This window comes from Aethalodelphis obliquidens, unplaced genomic scaffold (assembly GCF_003676395.1).
Source record: "Aethalodelphis obliquidens isolate GAN/ISIS:26980383/991018 unplaced genomic scaffold, ASM367639v1 scaffold67, whole genome shotgun sequence".
Taxonomy (NCBI): domain Eukaryota; kingdom Metazoa; phylum Chordata; class Mammalia; order Artiodactyla; family Delphinidae; genus Aethalodelphis; species Aethalodelphis obliquidens.
Window position 1 is genome coordinate 6405257 of NW_020838011.1, and position 15128 is coordinate 6420384.

Genomic DNA, 15128 nt, shown 5'->3' on the forward strand with positions numbered 1-15128 from the left:
TTCTTGTTTATGCAGGAATTGAAATGCACTGCAATGTTATAAATTATATTTAATACATACTAAGTGCCCACTTATACACGATAAGAATCTATATGGCATGATTACCATTCTTCAGTATTTTATAAATTAAAAAGAACAACTGATGACTCAGAATGATGCACATAACATATTTTACAATGTCATTTTTAAGAGACATTGGAATTCAGAGAAGCCTGAAGTGACTGAATACTGGAAAAGCATGGGAGTATTTCATGGGCAGAGACTTTATTAACACATAATATATAACTAATTAGAAGAAAATAGGAAAGGTCAGGTGAGAAATATATGTGGAAAATTAAAAAGATACATTGAATCATTTACCTTCCAATATGTGTGTGTATCTTCAATACATGCACTGAAGTAAATGTAACTTTGTAGAAAATATGTTATTTCCCTAAAAATAACAAATTAAAATAGCAGATAACAAAGCTGATGGATTCCATTTAGGGATAAATAGTTTTGTGACTTTCCATAGTCAATGATTGCATTTGGTTGGAAACTATATTTCCATGATCATGATTCAGTGTATTCACACTGATAATAAATAAATCTTCCAAGGTATGTTTATGATATGAATAGTCAAATTAATAAACTCAATCATCAGTACTTTTTAAAATTAACATTTGAAATGCAGCATATAATACAATAAATGATCAAAGACCAAGATTAAGTCCAGAGAGCATCAGATATGTAAAGTGTCTCATAAACTTAATCACCTAAATTTATTAAAAAATGAGTAAAGATGTAAAATAAGGAATCAAAAACATGAGAAAAGTATATGGCACTATAAACATTTAGAGTTTTATTTGATAAAATACCAAATAAAATTTATAGAAAACAAACAGTTAATTTTATAGTAATAAAAATGTAATGGAATGATGGTATAGTCAATACTACGAGGCAGAAGAGAGAATTTGTCAATTGGAAGATGAACCAGAAGAAATTACTCAAGAAGAAGAAAATTAAAAGGAATAAGAGAATATAAAAAACATTAAAAGAAATAGAAAATTGAATGATAATCCATACATTAGACATCCTTAAGCATATGCAAAGAATTCCATTAACTGCAATAGTAAACTATATGTTCTACCCAATTCTTCCTATTGAGGACAACTAAGAAAGTATGGCAAAATATTTTATCAAAATCTTCATAGAGTTAATAACAAAAATGAAGTATTATGAAGCTAATATCTGGGAGAAAGGGAATCCCAGAAAGCTGAGCCCAGCAACTGAAGCCACATTCCTCTCAGGATATCTGCTTATATTGAAAGAGACAGCTGAGCAAGGCTTTCCACAGACTCACAAGCCTGAGAAAACAGAAAAGCAGATTTTATTCTCAATCAAGAAGGAAAAGTCCTAGTAAAAGCCCACTTTTTCAACCGGTATCACAAAATAAGGACAAATCAGAAACACAAGTTCTCACAAAGAATGAAGCTGAATTTTGAATCATCTTAATACTTGTTTGGATTCAAGGGATCTGTAAGTTCCAAAGTCCAGCCCTACTGCCTGAAGAAGCAAAAGTAAATCTCTGGAGACATACAATTTTATCCAGTCTTTAATTACCTCACATTTTTTGATATTTTCAAATTTCATGAAGGGCAATTAGACTGAGAACAGATTTCAAAATGATGGCAACAAGAGATATTGTCCAAATAGCTTCCAAATGGAGTATTTTTTAAAGGAAATATAAAATAGTAACATTATTAGTTAGACTGACAAATCTTACCATTAATAGACCCTTGTTGTCTGTTAGTAGATGAACATCCAAAGGATCAACTTTGAGAAAAAGAAATTGATTCTAAGACTGAGATGAGATAAACTAAACAATATTGAGCAAAGAAACTAACACATAAGTAGATGTTTTATATAAGATAGCAGAATATCTATATAATTTGAATATATAAATTAATAATGATAAATAAGTAATAATTTACATTCATATACAAAAACAAAATACTGGACAGCAATAATGTACAAAGTGGAAAGTATTCTTTGGATTTAAGCATTCTGAATACCTTATAAAATTTAAGAAGGATGTAAAAAGTAGTAGTTAATCTCAGATTTTGATAAAAGGTTTTTAAAAATTTTTGAGCAGTTTTATTAGTAAAATTTTGTACATCTGGGAATCCAAACTTTTTCTTAATAATGGCAAACTATTTTCCTTATTCTGGCATCCAGAGATGTACACAACTTTCTCCTTTCCTGTCCAGCAAAAGCCCTGCTCCAATGGGAAGTTCTCATGTGTACAAAACAGAATTAAGGGACAGGAAATATTGACCAGGCCATGGAATGCTAAATAGGAAACACGGTAGCATTACAGAATGTCCTGTGTACGTTGAATTATCACTTTAGCTACATTGCTTTAGTAGTACTTTTATACTCTTTCCAAACAGTAAAAGTCTAAAAGCCTGAACAAATGGGCAAACACATGATTTCTGTTTCTTTTCTCATTGGAAATAAACACCAAGTATCATACAAAACCCTTCCTTGATGTACTACAATACTTTCTGGTGATTTAATATTGTTGAATCAGTTGTTTTATTTGTGAGAAATGATTCCTTCCTTATAGTACTTCACTAGAAATAAATGAACCATTTTATTCCCTGTACACCATAAATGCCGCCTACGCAATTAAGTGAAAACGCTAAAATGGAATCAAGGAAACCAGTAAAAATATGTGTGATAGTGTTTATGTATCTGAAAAATAAGAGGACAATTTCCTATCTTATACCCAATAACAACAAGTTTTAACACTCAAACCAGCATCAACCAATGTGTATAAATTTTGCTGACCTTGAAAAGAAAATGCATCTGCTAGAGAGTTTGCTATCACAAAGTTCTCAAGTAAGAAAGACAAAGTGTTATAATGCTGTATAATCTGCAACCACAAGGCAAGCCTTCTGTAGGAAAACAGACATGGTTCTAAAAATATTTAAAAGATGCATAAACAAATATTCAGAATTATAAAGAGTATGAAAGCAAGAGACATAAAGTAACAAGCCAATTTCACAGTAAAATACAGGGCACAAAGCAAGAAAATGTGGGACAGGAAGAAGAGCATACATAGCACAACTGAACTATTTCTTTGTCTTCCCTGGTTTAAGTTTATAACCAGTTTGTTCACGTAATTACCCACCATACTTCTAAGGAACCACCAGGATTGATCATCATGCCTATACTCCCATTTACTTTAGATATCATTTAGTTGTTCAAGTGTCTCAGAGCATCCAATATCAGAGTGATACTTCTCCCAATTTGGCTTTGTACAACAACTAATCAGACCTAACTGTCCACCTATCCATGTTTTCTCAGACTCCTCCAATGTACTTCAGGGCATTTATAGTCTGTCATCAGCAACAACTTTTAAATCAACAACTTCCACTCAAAAAATCCCTCAATCTTCTTACTTTAATGTAAAACTTTTCTGCATCTTCTTCAACTGGTATTTATTCTTTATGCCAAACCCAATTGTGTGCCTAAAAGTATATTAGGAATCCTCCTTGCTGTTAAATCCAAAACATTTTTCCCCATTCTCCTCAGGTAATGCCTATCAACACACTTTACTACTTAGCATTATTTCTTCTTGTTGACATCTATGATCCACAGGTATTTCCATCTAAGTCACTGAGGACTTAACTCAGAGCAACCTCTCTACCACTATTCATTTACCATTGTACCATTGTAGGTGATTTTAATATCACTTAAATTCCCTGTCCTTTAGTGCCTTGATCTACTCATCCAAATATTCTCTGTCTACTCTCTCACTCTTTCCCAGAGTCTCATGCTCACCAATAAATGCATTGCCTCCAAAACACATATTTCCAACCTCCTACTTCCTCATCATCACTACCATTTCTTCCTATTTAATTAAGTTAGTATTTCTAGCTCAGATAATTTTTGATTCTCCAAGGACTTCCCAAAAATTATCTTACTATTTTCACTATGATAAGTTTTTTATTTTTCCCACATTTAAATTTTTCTCTAGGCTCAATTCTAGTATCCATAATTGTAATCACACCTAATCAATTATCTTAACTACTTCACTACTTAGAAAATGCTAAACCTTGTTGTATTCAACTATTCCATTCTCTGTGTCTGAATCTGAGTTTTTGAATGGTTTTCCTCTGATGCTATCACTTCCCTGGTTTCCCTTATACTATCAGAATGAGCAGACCCCAGTACTACTTCCCAGTTACTTTTTCCCATTACCTTGCTTTTTGATCTTTCTATCTGAAATGATTTTATGTAGCTATTAAGATGCTTAGTATACATTCCTCCTTACTGTTGTGCAACATCATGAGGATAGGTAGCTATAGTCATTTGTATTACCACTATATAGGGAGATTAGAAGATTACCTGGCACAGAGGAATGTGTGAATTTATAAGATTTTAATAAACACATGGCCTCTTATTGAAGAATAATTGGCAGAAGATATGCACCATAGTTTTAATAAAATGTAATATCAGTTATTTATAATAAATCCTTTTCCCTGTATAATGAATCAGTGTCTTGTTACTAGTTAATTACAAAGTCTGTGGACATTGACTGGGTTTAAATTCTGAGACTATATTCTACTAGTTGTCTTATTTATCTTGAGCAAGTTACCTTTCTGAATCCTATTTTTCTTGTATGTTAAGCAAAATTTTTTGAAAACAAATAGAGGAGGGATAACAAAGTTATCTAACTCTTAGGGATGTTTTGAGACTTAAACGAGATAATGCATGCAAATAATCAAAAACTCTTAACAACTAATTGAAAGATGTGATGTGTGTAAGAAAGATTTGTGACTGCTGAAATTAACAAAGATAAGGGGGAAATAGATTGTAATCATTTCCAAGACAGAGTGCATGGGCAAATTGAGCCAGGTAAGAAATAAATACTGTGATACAGTGTCTATTTGCCTACATCTTCTTCATGTGTTCATGTTATTTACTTTGCAGTAAGTTACTGTTTCTCAGTGGTGCAAAGTGATCATGCTCATAAAAAATGTGTAAGAACAATTGTAAATTTCACACTATGCTAATATAATTCTCCTATTTATCAATCATATATGAACTCACTAGAGTTACAGAAACTAATAGAGCAAATAAATAATAGAGTATGAATAATGTCACAGTCAAAATACAGTTGCTCTTCAACAGGGATAAAACCAAGGAAACATTCCTCACCCCACACCTCAAATTATACATTAAATAGATTTTTCTTTGCCGCCACCAAGATGAACATACACACATACACGCAGAGTATGAGGACATTATGAGAATCTTCTGTGCCATAAGAAGCTTGAACCTGATGCTGGAGGTAGTTAGGTAGTAAGGACAAGATACTAGAGTAGGTCAATATATGAGAAAATGTATCCAACAGGAGTCTATGCAGGTATCTAGATTAAAAATTACAGATTAAAAATTACAAAGACTTAAACTGTGGTTATGAGAATTACGGTGATTTGCAGATTTCAAATATACCAATGGTATCAAATTAGTAATTTTTTCAGTAGTAGTCACTTATTTATTAATCAGAGGCCCCTTTCAGAAAATCGCATTGTAATTTCTGAACACAATCTAAGAATTTTAATATGGCTTTATGTACACATGCCTGCACAGCCAGACCTATATACAAACAAACACAAATAGTTGCTCTTATAATTGAGATATTTCACCTTTTTTGGGATTAGGAAAGTTTACATTAATTTGTCATTCCCCAAACCCAATAGCTTCAAATATAAACAAAATGCTTAGGATATATATGACTTCTCATTATCAAACTACTACAATTACTGAGAAATCCAAACACAGTTTTCAGCTAAGGCAGATAAACAGTTCATAAGGTGAAAATCTTCCATGTCAATAAACCCTAGAACTTTTTAAATGACATTTTTATATCACAAGATGATTTAATATGAAGTACATTTTATTATATATTGTCCCAAAGATTACTTCTTTTCAGTTTTCACCAATTGTTAAGACTTGGAAAAAACCTTGAATGTTTCCAGATTGAGTCTATTCCCCCAGGTATGTGTGTCAAAATTCTAATGAATTGCTCTTAGGTGTCTGCAATATGTACAAGATATTGAGATGCCAGATTGGCTGTTTAATATACAGTTGAAAGTTCTAAGAAGGAGACAGTTTTGATTTCTTTTATTCATTAGTGATATTTTCTAAGCCATGGGAATTGTTGAGAACATAACATAAGAGAAAGAAATGTAGAATTAAAACGGGAAATTGTTGAAAATAGAATCTGAGAAGTAATGAATATTTAAGAGTCCAAAAAATGATGAGCGGTCCTCAAAGGAGTCTGGGAACAAGAAGTTTTAGAGATGACAAAAGTCATATATAATGTCTTAAAATCAAATAGGCAGAGAGTTAAAATCAACAAACGAATGAAGACAATCAAAGAGAAGAATGGTGTATTAGGTCAAATGCAACTGAGAGTTCAAGTTACACATGACCAAAAATGATCCATCGCCTCAGCAAAACAGAAACTGCCAGTGACCTTAGACAGGTCTTTGGCATGCTGACAAAGAAAACTATTTTGAAGTGACTGCTAAGTGATGGACAGAAGAAGGAGTGATGGTATTGCTAGAAGTGGTTTGTAAGTTGAGATATTCTTTTTTATTTATTATTTTAAAATTTTTATTTATTTATTTTATATAGCAGGTTCTTATTAGTTATCTATTTTATACAGATATTCTTTTTTTTAAACACCTTTATTGGAATATAATTGCTTTACAATGGTGTGTTAGTTTCTGCTTTATAACAAAGTGAATCAGTTATACATATACATATGTTCCCATATCTCTTCCCTCTTGCATCTCCCTCCCTCCCACCCTCCCTATCCTACCCCTCTAGGGTGGGACAAAGCACCAAGCTGATCTCCCTGTGCTATGCAGCTGCTTCCCACTAGCTATCTATTTTACGTTTGGTAATGTATATATGTCCATGCCACTCTCTCACTTTGTCACACCTTACCCTTCCCCCTCCCCATATCCTCAAGTCCATTCTCTAGTAGGTCTGTGTCTTTATTCCCGTCTTGCCCCAGGTTCTTCATGACCTTTTTTTTTTTCTCTTAGATTCCATGTATACGTGTTAGCATATGGTATTTGTTTTTCTCTTTCTGACTTACTTCACTCTGTATGACAGACTCTAGGTCCATCCACCTCACTACAAATAACTCAATTTTGTTTCTTTTTATGGCTGAGTAATATACCATTGTATATATGTGCCACATCTTCTTTATCCATTCATATTGATGGACACTTAGGTTGCTTCCATGTCCTGGCTATTGTAAATAGAGCTGCAATGAACATTTTGGTACATGACTCTTTTTGAATTATGGTTTTCTCAGGGTATATGCCCAGTAGTGGAATTGCTGGGTCATATGGTAGTTCTATTTGTAGTTTTTTAAGGAACCTCCATACTGTTCTCCATAGTGGCTGTATCCATTTACATTCCCACCAGCAGTGCAAGAGTGTTCCTTTTTCTCCATACCCTCTCCAGCATTTATTGTTTCTAGATTTTTTGATGATGGCCATTCTGACAGGTGTGAGATGATATCTAATTGTAGTTTTGATTTGCATTTCTCTAATGATTAGTGATGTTGAGCATTCTTTCATGTGTTTGTTGGCAATCTGTATATCTTCTTTGGAGAAATGTCTATTTAGGTCTTCTGCCCATTTTTGGATTGGGTTGTTTGTTTTTTTTGATATTAAGCTGCATGAGCTGCTTGTAAATTTTGGAGATTAATCCTTTGTCAGTTGATTCATCAGATACTCTTGATAAAAGAATAAAGAGGAAGCATCTGAAGATATAAGGAGAATGAGAGTAAAGGAATAAATCTCATTTATTTAAACGATATGGAGAGAGAATTGCACAGTGGAGCTAAGAATTTGATATGGATCAACCAGAAAGAGAGCAATTTAGGTAAAGTACAAAAAAAAAAAAATCAATGTTAAGCTAGATGATAAATCCAAAGACAGGTGGTGTTCTAGAGACTGTGTATCTCCCTGAGTTCCAGAAACTGGAAGTCCTGAAGCAAAAGAGAGAGATGTTTAGAATAATAGATGGTCAAGAGATTTGTTCAGAGTTTCAAATATTGAAATTAACTTCTAACTAATGACAAATCTCATGGTATTGATAAGGGGGTAAGTAGCTAAAGCAGAGTGGAAGTGAAAATAGCAGAAAATCAAGGAGTTCTGGGACTAGCATACTGGATGGTTATTATTTTAGGTGTAATTTTCAATGAAATGCCAGAACTTCGAATGAAGGTGAAATTTTAGTCAGATTCTAGAGCCATCAAAGAAAATAGAGAAAGGTTATGTAGGTAAGTACAAAATAAAGAGGAATGAAATGTAGTAAACTAGAATAACATGAATCTTACAGAAGGTGAAGTTTTATGTGAAAGAAAATTTAATGACTTAAATTTTAAAAGTTAACTAGATGAATGATGTACTGTGGATTATGACAAAATATAGGAATTTTACTTGATGAACATACAGTCAACCTCAAATTATACTATAGATATGTCTATCTAAAATATTCTTTTTAGATTAAATCATTTTACTTTTGACTCTCCTACATTACTTAGGTACAGCCCAGAAATGACCAAGATAGGCTTTTAGACTCAAGTGATACTGTAATAGGGAATTAAGATATTCTCTTGTTAAGAACATATAGATATAACAAGTAGTAACGTGTTAATCATAATATATTTGTATTATATATACATTATTTGGGGTTTCTGAAAATCTTTTGTCTATACTAAATAAGTTAGCTAGGAAAGATTGCTTAATTCATACAAATGCATTTCATAATTTTCTGAAAAGACTTTAGAACATCTCTATACTTTCCCAGCTCTATGGTGGAAAAGGTAAATATTTTAACAATATGTTCAATTGATGATACACCTTGCCCTAACATCTAATCACACACACACACACACACACACACACACACACACACACACCCTAAGTTCTGTATATTAAAATGCACAGAATACTTATATAATACCGCATAATACTACCCTATAATCATTTAGATGGTACTATGAATAAAAGCTGTTTCAGTGTGGCTTTATTTGACAGTTTATTCTAACTCATTTCGAGAGAGAACTAGTACTCATTAAAATATATGGTGAGGGCTTCCCTGGCGGCGCAGTTGTTGGGAATCCGCCTGCCAATGCAGGGGACATTGGTTCGAGCCCTGGTCCAGGAAGATCCCCCATGCCGCAGAGCAACTGAGCCCATGCACCACAACTGCTGAGCCAGTGCTCTGGAGCCCACAAGCTAGAGCCTGCTTGCTGCAGCTACTGAAGCCCGTGCTCCTAGAGCCTGTGCTTCGCAACAGGAGAGGCCACCTCAATGAGAGACCCCTGCACCACAGCAAAGAGTGGCCCCTGCTCGCCACAACTAGAGAAAGCCTGTGTGCAGCAATGAAGACCCAATGCAGCCAAAAATAAATTAAATAAATAAATTTATTTTAAAAAATAAAATAAACTATATGGTGAAAAGATAAGAGTGCTATTCAGGGTGATATTTGGTAACTATTAAAAATTAAATATTACTGATTTATATAAATATTGGGATTATAATTTTGTAAAGCATTATGCCCCTGAAAATGTTTAGAATTCAAATTTATGAACCCTAAAAATAAATGAAAGGGATGTCAAGAAGTTATCTTCTGAGAATTATGAATGAAAGAAGAGAGAAATCATGATACAAAATAAATGACCATGGGAACATTTTTAAAGTAGAAGTAATTCTCTAACATTTAAATTTCTAAGATTTAGATATTTAAAAAAGAAAATATATAAAATATCTATATGAGAGAAAACAGCTCTATAAATTTATTAATAATATGTGAGTAGAAGCTAAAATTTTAAAAATGACAAAGACAATTGAAATGGTGAGAATCCTATATCCATTCCTCATACCAGGATATATTCCAGATACCAAAAATATTTTATGTAAAAAACAAAACCATAACTTACAAGTGTAAAAATAAAACATCAGTAACATTTTTAAAGTTTGGAGGATGAAAAAAATAATTCTAAGCTACATAAAACAGAAAATATGAAATATGTAATTGGCAAATTTAGATTTATAAGATTTATTTTTTCCAGAAGAAAATAAAAAACAGTGACTGTGGCCTGTACACCAATTAGTAAAGACATATATTATTAAGGCAATAAAAACATCTGTATAAACAAAAATGTGGGTAAAGACCTTGAATGGGCAATATCCAGAAAAAATACATATAAATCACAAACAAGAGTATGAAAAACTTCTCTAGTGATCCAATACATGGAATCTAATACTAAATGAAATTGTTTTTCCAATCCTTAATTACTAAAAATTGATATCTGTGAATATCCAGGGTTATTGAGAAAAGGGAAAAAAGACATTCTGAAGTATTGTTTTGAGTCTGTAAATTAGGAGGGTAAATTTTGCAATAATGTATTACATCAATAATGAATACATCAATGCATAGTACATGGTAAATGTTCAATAAATATTTTTCAACATTCAACAAATATTGCTGAATAAACAAACATAATATTGCTTTATTATGGAAACAGTTAGGTATGTATCCAGAGAATGTGTATTGCTCATCCAAGCAAATGTATATCTCCAGTAATTTTTTTTTTTTTTTTTTTTTTTTTTTTTTTTGCGGTACGCGGGCCTCTCACTGTTGTGGCCTCTCGCGTTGTGGAGCACAGGCTCCAGACGCGCAGGCTCAGCAGCCGTGGCTCACGAGTCCAGCTGCTCTGTGGCATGTGGGATCTTCCCGGACCAGGGCACGAACCCGTGTCCCCTGCATTGGCAGGCGGACTCTCAACCACTGCGCCACCAGGGAAGCCCACGGGAAGTTTTTTTTAAGTTTCCTGAAATCTTAAAAAAAGATCCACATAGTTTTAGGCAGAATGTCACCTGGACTTGTATAATTCTTTATTTTTCATCTCAGTTTTCAAAGCAAGGTTTAATTCTTCTGTGAGACCTTTGTGAGAAGATGAGAATGACTAGAGTGTGGTGTATAGAGACATGAGTATGAAAATCACTGAAGCTCTCCAGGAGAGACTTCAAGATACAAACAAGAATGATAATTACAGGTGTTAATGAATAAGTAAATGGAGATAAAGAAAGACTAGTGGAGGATTTGCAGCTGAGGGCTTTTCACCATTTTGGTACATGAAATAAGAAGAGGAGAAATAGGTCAAAGTATATATTTGTATGTGTATGCATATATATAATTTATAATTTTATCTCTTTTTCATGAAAACCATTGCTCTTTCCCTTTTGCCTTAACAGCTAATATTATGACTGTAGTTTCCTCCCCTTTCCACCTCTTCACCAGTCTGATTGTTATGGTGTCACCAAGGTAATCTAAAATATGACTCATAACAAAGCAGAACTGAAAAATTATGAGCCTTAGAAGAGCATAAGATAGTCATTTTATAGGACAAGAAAAATCAGAGTAAAGAAAGTTCTAAAATAGAGCTAAGAAAAATGTTACACTAACACAAGTCAGAGAAATAGGAGGAAGACAAGAAATCAAGTTTAGTCAGAACACCTAAGAGAAGAAAGGATAGAGATAAACGACATGTAGAGAGAATTTTCCCCTCAGGAAACCTAGTCTTCTGATAAGAGTTATATATATATATATATATATATATATATATATATTATTTTCTTTTCTTTACAAGATTAACAATTCCTATTATAACTCCAGGGCCTAAAAATAAACATCATCCAAAACATCTTAATAAAAAATGATTTGGTGTCAAAAAGTAAAGAAGTAACTGTAAAAACCTTACTGTTACAAAACTGTAGTTATAAAACAACTGTAGATATAAAACTACATATATAATATATATTTTTATGTTAAAATAATTTATGAATTTGAATAAAGTATTCAATATTGGTCAATCTTAAAATATGCTAAAAACATGAAATATTAAGGCAATCAACACATAATTTTTTTTACCATTATATATACAGTCACATATTGTTAGATTTAGCAATATTTTTTTATTTCCTTTCACCGTTTGGCAAATGCATTAAGCATAATGTCCAATTTAATTCACTTCTAGATATTTCTCTGTAATGTGATACAGAAAAAAATGTTTTTGTGTTTCTGTACTTTGTAAAACCTGAAGACCAATACGTCTTTGAAATACACTATAATAAATACAAGATCTTCTGAATCTTATTTTTCTTTAAGTGATGGGTATACTTTTAAAGTAAAGGTAATTTTGAAAAAGTAGAAAAAGTTACAATTTATTTAAAGCTGATAAAGTTTATAACTGTGCTTCAAAAAGTGAATAAAATAATAGGGGTCAAGAAATCCTTAAGTCTTGATACAGGTATTAAAACTAACCATATTATCATCATATTTTCAACTGTCCAGTTCTGAAACTGGATGTTACTAGGGTTTTTCACAAGCTATTACACCTCACTTTCCTAATTACTAGAAAAGGCTCTAGACCACATAAATGTAGAACTGGTTCTAAAATTTTAAGTCACTGTATAATTATGTCTATATGTAGATACAAACTAACATAAAAATAGTCATAATATCACACATCAAGGTGACTGCACATTCTTTCTAAACATACATTAGCTTTTGACTAACTTCCTTGTTTCCAGACAGTGATAGAAATAATATATTCTTACACTGTCATTATTAACTTAAATGAAATAATTTTGTTGTATCTTTCCGCTTTATAGCAAAAAAGTCTTTTTTAAATGTCTTCGCACTTATTACTACAATCTAAACTTTCTGAAACTTTACTAGATAAAATTACTAAGTCTTTCAAAGGATGGAAATTCAATTGCTAGCTTAACAAAACAAATGCATTTAGAATGTAAATAAACTGGAAATACTTGAAATAACCAGGGTAACATCTTTCACATATGTACTAAGGTAGAAATTTTGAGTTTTCAATAATTTAGAAAATATTGGCATAAATATACAGAGAATTTAATTACCAAGCTAAAAGTTAGAGAATTAATCCACAACAGATCTCTGCACTTCACTTGTTTTATTCTTTTTTCTCTACTGTAATGCATTTCTGGTTCTCTTCTGCATATCCAAATCCTACATGTCCTTATGGTAAAATATCAAAACTCACCTGCCTCAAGAATTTTAAACTGGCTAAGCATATTTCAAATAATTCTGTTTCATCCTGTATCTGCTTTATGTTCCTATTAAAAATTCTAAATAGAGCTTTCCCCAAATATTTATAAATTTTATATACATTGACTACTTGGGTTTTATTTTTATATTCTTTATATATATATATATATATATATATATATATATATATATATATATATATATAAAATCTTCTTCATGAGCAATTTTTTGAAGGCTAATAAGATGTCTTCTATCTTCATTTGATTATTCATTATGCCTAGCATAATGTCATATACACAAAAAGTATTCAGCAAATAGTCTACATTTTTCCTGAAAGAAAATAATGAAAATAATAAAACAGTTCTACCAATGTTACTCTCAAGTATTGTTAAACAATTTGTTGTATTAAATTGTGAGCTTTAACTATTTTCAGAAAAGAAATGTTGTTCAACTAAATGCAAAAGTATTAAAAATGCTCCTTAGCAAAATCCACAGAATGTACAACACCAAAAATGAATCCTAATGTAAACTGTGGACTTTGGGTAATTATGATGTGTCAATGTAAGTTTGGGGGGTGTACAAATGTACGACTCTGTATGCTTGTGGTGGAGAATGCTGTACCCCTGTGGGGCAGGTGTATATGGGAACTCTGTATTTTCTGCATAATTTTTCTGTGAATCTAAAACTGCTCTAAAAATTTAGTTACTTAAAAATTGTTACCTAATAATTATAGACATTATCACTATGTTAACAATTATAGCTAAACTAATTGAAAAGTTGTAAAAATAAAAGAAATCTCATATAATTACTTCCCGATAAATAGTAACAGGAGATCTCTTAATGAGATTTCTTAAATCTAGCTATTAAAATTAAATAACAATTTAAATGCATTGTTTAAAGAATTTCTATGTGGAAGATATTTGACCAGTATAAATACTGAAGTAAAAATTTGCTCTATATTTGCTTAAATGTAAAGAAATATCTTATATTGATTAATGCCTTTCACATATAGGAAGTTTCTTGTTAGTATGAAAAAAGTTCAAATAAAAAACTGAAAGAGTGTTGAAGATTAAAATGTGAATTAGAAAGTTAGATATGAAAATGTTCACAATGAAGAAGTGTTTAGAATAGAATAGAATATTTCTGAGTTCCATGTAAAAATATGATTTCCACACACTCTTTCCAGCGTAATATTGAACTTATTCTTACAGGTAAATCTTAAGCAATTTGAGAAAAAAAAAGACTGTAATATAAATTCAAAATTGTGTATAAAACTTACATGCTTTGTGAAATTTTTGTTTCACGTCATGAATAGTAGATTTTTGTGTCACCTGAAAAATAAAATAGAATTATAAGGAAAAAGTGTTCATTTGTTTGCTACATATTTGTTTAAGAAGAAAACATAATTTAATATATTCAAAATGTAAAATAAGTACAAAATAGCCAGCTTGTTTTGTTTAGCTCTTTAGGCACTACTGCTTTGACAACCTTGAAAATTTTCATCAGTATAGCTTTTTCCAAAGTTTTATATTTGTATATAATAATAATAGTATAATCATGTGAGTCCATCCAAATTTTTATCTCAAAATATACTTTTGAATTTTCTCTGCCCATATTATTAAATTTCTGGTTTCCAAATTGATGAGACTATCAATTAAAAGTATGAGTAAATGCAAAAAGAGAAAAAATATATAGTAAAAGAGTTTATCAGAGGAGGCCAGGGATATAAAATTGATTTACATGGACAAAAGAGGGAAATGTTTACTTCAAAATATTATAAGAAAAAAAAAATATCCTATCTAAACCCTGTAGTTAGTTATGTTTTTAAAACTTCCATCCAAAAATATAATAGGTCCATCAAGAATCTATGTTAGATAGCTTTTTTTTGGGAATCTTTAAGTATATTATTGTTATTTGATCCTAATCTACTAAAATTACCTCTTTCTAATGTTAGAAAA

At 31.4% G+C, this 15128-nt stretch overlaps 1 protein-coding gene across 1 annotated transcript in view; it reads right to left on the reverse strand.

The window, feature by feature from the left end:
* TECRL (trans-2,3-enoyl-CoA reductase like) overlaps positions 1-15128 on the reverse strand; it is a 90610-nt gene that overhangs the window by 49798 nt on the left and 25684 nt on the right. The window contains exon 2 of the mRNA XM_027089635.1: positions 14450-14501. Coding sequence (XP_026945436.1) covers positions 14450-14501 — 52 coding nt within the window. The remainder of the gene's footprint in view (positions 1-14449; positions 14502-15128) is intronic.